At 33.5% G+C, this 6,000-nt stretch overlaps 1 protein-coding gene across 1 annotated transcript; it reads left to right on the top strand.

Annotated features, from left to right (window-relative positions):
* Positions 1-2,762: 2,762 nt before the first annotated feature.
* On the top strand, positions 2,763-5,483 carry LOC132310412 (protein SOMBRERO-like). The gene is made up of 3 exons (XM_059808585.1): positions 2,763-2,937; positions 3,910-4,178; positions 4,920-5,483. Exons 1-3 carry the CDS (start codon positions 2,763-2,765, stop codon positions 5,481-5,483), a joined length of 1,008 nt encoding a protein of 335 aa, XP_059664568.1.
* Positions 5,484-6,000: the final 517 nt, after the last annotated feature.

Here is a 6,000-nt window from a genome sequence, read left to right as displayed (position 1 = left end):
CATGTTATATGTTACACTGCACCACAAGGGCATGGTGGGTACCAAGATGAGTATTAAGTCAGAATAACAAGAAAATAGTGAAGAAATGGTAGGCCAATGCATGCACTACACTGTGTTCCTTGCATAAGCATGTTTACTGTAGGGGAAAATAGCCCAATGCATGAGGCTCCTGTTATTGCGGGTTTTGGGAAGGGTTAGATGTACACAGTTTTACCTCCTCGTGGAGAGGTTGCTTTTGGTTTCGGACCCTTCCAGGTCATAATAGAGCAACCTTATCGTTGCGCCAAACATGTGTCCTATTTGAATTGTTTGTTACATGCATGACAGATACAGATGAGATGTAGAAAGGTGACAGTTAGAATTTATATTTGATTAGAGAAGGAATGATTATAAGATTCATTGATTGTAATAGAAGTATGTAGCATGTTCATTTTGTAGTTGGTTTCTTGGTTAAAGATACAAAATACAGGAATTTATTCACTGGCTGAGCTGTATGTAATAATGTTTTGAAGTGTTCGTAAAGGCAATGGCACCCACCACCAGCAGCTTGTATTGTACTTGTGGGTGTTATTAATTAGATTAAATACTCATCAAGGATTGTAATTTTGATGGATTTGCAAGGGTAAATTAGTTGTGATGTACCATATATATAGCGAATGAAGTCTCCGTGTTTGACCGGGAATTAGCATTATGTTTGATCGATACATCTAATAATACATGTATATGTATATATATACATATGTATATGTATATGTATATGTATGTATTGTGTGTGTGTGTGTGTGAGTAAACACTACAGTACACTTCGGCTTTGGGTGTGAAATAAATGGAGGTCGTCCCCGTTTATGATACGTTGGGGTGGTGGCATTAGTTTATTATATGTATGGAAATGGGACAACCTTGGATTGTGCAGTCCGTGTTGGATCAGCAACTATAGAGCCCACGGACTTTCAGGAATTTGCTTTTTCAATAAGTCTTGTTCACGTGCGAACCTTCTATTCCTTCTCAACACTAAATTTCATGAAGATGTATCACACAACCCGGTTCATACATGTTCATATTCCCAAAAATACACATTTATGAAAATTCAATGATATTGTTAATCGTGCAATTTTCTTTATATATATATTTTTTTCAATTTTGTATCCCATTTGATTTTTCTGCAATAAATTGTAAACCACCAGTGGTACTAAAATTTAAATGTAAGCCTAGTTCACTAGGAAATTGCTTGAGCAGCAATGTCATTGGATTGTTTTTTTTTTTATTTTTTTTTATTTTTTATGCTTAGTAATATATTGATGTACTTCCCTTTTATGGAGATTTTTGAAATTGCCCACAATGATTTTATTGATGATTTGGATAAATATTTCAGCTAATATTGAAAACTAATTCCGAGCTTCCGAAATAAATTAATCATGTGGTTGGTGCTTGTGAATCTTGTGATGGTAGTTAAATCCGGCTGATTAAAGAATTGTTTTAGCTTTTTTTATTTGCATGATTTATGTTCGCAGAATATATCAAATACTTTCAAAGCTGGTACGAAAATTCTTTGGCAAAATATTATATAATTTGGATGATTTTTGGTACACACTTGAACACTAAAAGGCTAAAACTCCTGTTCCACGTAAGCTTTCTTTGGATTCATTTACTACAGAAGAGCTAAATATTTCTACAACTAAAGTCTACAGTGACACGCGCATATATGATATATATATATATTATATTACGGAATGATACAGTGAAGAATAAATTTCTTCATTCTTCGTTTGACCAGTCTAACAGTGTATGATTGTGGACAGATAGCAATAGTGGGGGATAAAAAAGGAGATATAGTTTTGGAGTAATGTGGATTAGTAGTTGACAGTTGTGCAGATTTTGTTCATTCTTATCTGGCGAATTTGGGGATGGGGTCTCCCATTCAACCTACATTTTCCAAGTCTCACCCTAAACCCTCACCAAAACTGAATACAAAAGAAGAGACATGACCACGTCCTACTAATTTTGACCATCCCTTTTTTCTCTTTTCTGTTTTACACTATTTAATATAATTTATTATGCACACGATTGATCCAAAATTTGTCAGCTTTTCATGACTCATAACTTGACTTTTATTTATTTTTAAATTATTATTTAATTCTAATATAAAAAGTTTTGGAATGGGTTTGACCATTATCTTCATTTTATCATATTAATCAAGCGATTGAAAGAAGATCTATGGAATTATGCTTTTGGAGTGTTTGAAGATTTCAATGGTAGATTGAAGGTTTAGGCTTTGAAATTAATTGGGGAAAAAAAAATTCTATTATATAAAATCACGTATTATATATGGTGGGATATATATATTTACTTTCAATGACAAAGTTTACAATATAACGATAGTTTGTTCATTAAAAAAAAAAAATCACGAGGTACGTGTAAATTAATAAAAAGTTCTCCTCATGCATGTTACTCTTTTATAATATACATATATTTTTTTTCTATATTTCTGTTCCCCTCCTCGGTTCTTACAAGTTCATCATCTTAACCTTTTAGCAGAAAGAACCAACTCTCTCTAGCTCTCTCTCTCTCTCTCCCTTTTTTCAAGCAAAGTGCAGAATTGACAACCCTACAGCTTACCTCTCTATCAATTTGTTTGTCCTTTATTTTCTGTTTGTCACTGAAGAAGAAAAAATTCACAGAGAGGTCTGTCGATCATTGCACAATCCACGGGCCTCTCCATTACTAGTAGTAGCTAATTATATAGAGAGGATATATATATATATATGATGGCAGGAAATGGGCAGCTTTTTGTTCCTCCGGGCTTTCGATTCCATCCAACGGATGAGGAGCTACTGTATTACTATCTGCGCAAGAAGGTTTCACATGAAACCATCGATGATGGCCTTGATGTTATAAGGGAAGTGGATCTCAACAAACTCGAGCCTTGGGACCTAAAAGGTCTGCAGATTACTTCTTCTTCTAGTATGTTATAGTTTGCACACACATATATACAATACACTAGTATATGATAAGAATTAGGTTTTTTTTTTTTTTTTTTTTTTTTTTTTTTTTTTTTTTTTTTTTTTTTTTTTTCCAAGTATTAAGAATTAGGTTGAGTATACATCTACTTAATTGGTATATATGGAAACATATATATAATATAGACAAGCTTGTTTAATTAGGATGATTTTGGAGAAAGACTTTGGGTTTCTTTTGCAGATTAAGCACTCTCTTCCATGCATGCATGATGAGTTTGTCAATTAATGGAAAATCAAAATATGTAATGCTTGAGTTCAGGGTTTGCATCTGAAGGAAGAGTTATAATTTCTTAGTGAATTATATATGTGTGATACTTACAATTCGAAAGAGTTGTCTTCCTTTTCCAAAGGCACACAGAAACTAGATACAAATTAAGTACGTATGTATATAGTACTTATATACTCCATATATATATATATATTTGTGTGCATGTGTATCTTGATTCTTGAAGTTGATAGGATGATGGATAAAGTATTAGGACTTTTTTTAAATCTATATGCCTTGAAGTTGAGGAGCGAGCTCCAATTATTTTGTCAGCCAGGGGAGAGATCGAATCTTTTAGCAATATTATTGAAAATGTGATCTAGTTTTAATTGTATATTCAAATTAAGTACTTATACGAAGTTACAGACATTAAAAACGGGAATGCACTGTCGAGTGATGAAACTAAATAATATTCTTCTATTTCTTTCTTACATGTCCATTTTTTTTTTTTTTTTTTTTTTTATTTTTTGTAATTTTATAGTTCTCCATTTTTATTTTTCTTTCATTCGTTCATAAATTTCTTTTTCCTTTGAATAAAACTTAAAGCTTGTGAACAATGAACTGGATCAAAGAACATCTCATTATATATTTGAAAAATCATTAATTTGGTGATGATGTGACATGCAGACCGTTGTAGAATTGGATCAGGTCCTCAGAACGAGTGGTACTTTTTCAGTCACAAAGACAAGAAATATCCAACCGGAACTCGAACAAATCGAGCCACCACGGCTGGTTTCTGGAAGGCAACAGGGAGAGACAAGGCCATCCACCTTAGTGATTCCAAGAAAATTGGGATGAGGAAAACCCTAGTGTTCTACACTGGACGTGCCCCTCATGGCCAAAAAACAGACTGGATCATGCATGAGTATCGTCTCGAAGATGAATATGCCGATCAGGTTCAGATTCAGGTGATTAACCAACTCATCGTCAACCATATATCCATGCATGCACTTTCATCACAGTATTAGATCTACTCTTTGTTTCAATGTAAAACATTTTCTGAAAAATGTGGAAACAAATTTTCAGGTATTTGATTGATCTAAAATGTGTGAGACAACTTTTTTAGAAAAAAAAAAACGTAGCTTAATAGTCAGGAAAATGACTCGGTACAAAATTACATTCGAAATCCTATGACCAAACAATAGTATGTGTGCAAATGCAAATACAAACACATGTATTTGTGTACATGCATATAATAAAATTTTGTAAATACATATATACTTGTTTATATATACTCCTATATCTTTTTTCCATAAGCATATATGCTTCCCTATATGTATTAACTTATACGTAAGATAATATAAAATACTTGTATTCGCATATATACATGCCTATTCAAGTGTTTATTGAGCATTTTCTAAGAATTGTTGAATTATTTTCCCAACTTCAACAAACACGAATTAAGATAAGAAGGAAAATGATTTTTTTTTTTTTTTTAATGTAAAATGTTTTCCAATGGAGATCGAAACAAATGGAGCATACCTTAACCCTCAATTACATTAATTTTATCTCAAGTCTTATATATATATATACACACACACACACTCACATACACACACACTGACACACACACATGCTTCTGAGCTAGGCTATATGATATAATATTTGAAACTTTTTCTTGTGGTGTTACGTCAAAGCAGGAAGAGGGGTGGGTGGTCTGCAGGGTATTCAAGAAGAAGAACTATATCAGTAATAAAGATTTCCAATACCAATCAGAAACATTTCCTCAACAGCATCAACAACACTTTGCTTCCAAGGCTAGTGGATCAGCTCCAATTTTGGAGCCAACTAAACTGAATTTGCAGGCACTATACAATGACTACTACTCTAGCATCTTTGATGGCTTCAAGCATCTCCCACAATTGTCTAGTCCTGATCAGACATCAACTGTAATTACTCCGTCGTCGTTTCTATCACCTTTTCCCTTCAACAATGTGGACATGGAGTGCTCTCAAAACTTGCTGAGGCTGACATCTGAAGGTGGCTGCAATGGCCTCATCCCACAGGCCGAGCGGTTTACCGGGACCGACTGCTCATTCTTGGACAAGCTTCTTGCTTCCCATCAAAGCCTGCAGGATCATCAAACCAAATGCCAACTAGCTTCATCCCAAGATGTTCATCATCATGTGGGGTCTTCAGCTCAAAGATTTCCATTTCACTATGTTGGCAATGAAACAGACAACTTCAAGTTCTACAAATAGGGTCACAGTTATTAATGATGTTGATCTTTGAAATTTATATTTATGTCCAAACTGAGTGCCAAGACATTTTAATTGTAATAGTCACAATGGATCATGAAGGAGGCCTTGGTTTTTATGATTAATTAGTTCTCTAAACTACTTGTCAATCATTCTTGGAGGCAAAATATTATGATTTGGGCTTAATATTCAAAAGCTGAGTCAGTATTGACTTCCCAGTTCAGTTGTAGTTATAGAGCAAATTGTAGTAATAGTACCAGATATATTTTGATATTCACTCTTTTAAATCTGTCTCAATTGTTATTCATTGGTAACATCATAGTGAGAAGGGGATGTGGTGTGATAGCCAAGTGATAGAGCTCTTGTGGCAAAGGTTTTTAAATTCCCACCCTATCGGTTAGTTGTTTTAACTTTCAAAATATATATATATATAATGGTGAAAAGGAGACTAATATAAGGGTAAATTATATAGACTTCCCTTAAGATTTGTCATAATTACACAAATTCTTTCTATATTTTC

This window comes from Cornus florida, unplaced genomic scaffold (genome assembly GCF_030987335.1).
Source record: "Cornus florida cultivar Cherokee Brave unplaced genomic scaffold, ASM3098733v1 CherokeeBrave_3.0.0_Hap2_Chr05, whole genome shotgun sequence".
NCBI lineage: Eukaryota > Viridiplantae > Streptophyta > Magnoliopsida > Cornales > Cornaceae > Cornus > Cornus florida.
The sequence above is the reverse complement of the archived record's forward strand: the minus strand, read 5'-3'. Positions and strand labels throughout refer to the sequence as shown.

What these genes read in the sequence shown, in the direction of transcription:
- LOC132310412 (XM_059808585.1), top strand. Translation starts at nt 2,763, where the DNA reads ATGATGGCAGGAAATGGGCAGCTTTTTGTTCCTCCGGGCTTTCGATTC. An exon ending in CGAGCCTTGGGACCTAAAAG is followed by an intron (nt 2,938 to 3,909) that starts GTCTGCAGATTA and finishes TGTGACATGCAG; the next exon opens with ACCGTTGTAGAATTGGATCA. An exon ending in AAGATGAATATGCCGATCAG is followed by an intron (nt 4,179 to 4,919) that starts GTTCAGATTCAG and finishes GTTACGTCAAAG; the next exon opens with CAGGAAGAGGGGTGGGTGGT.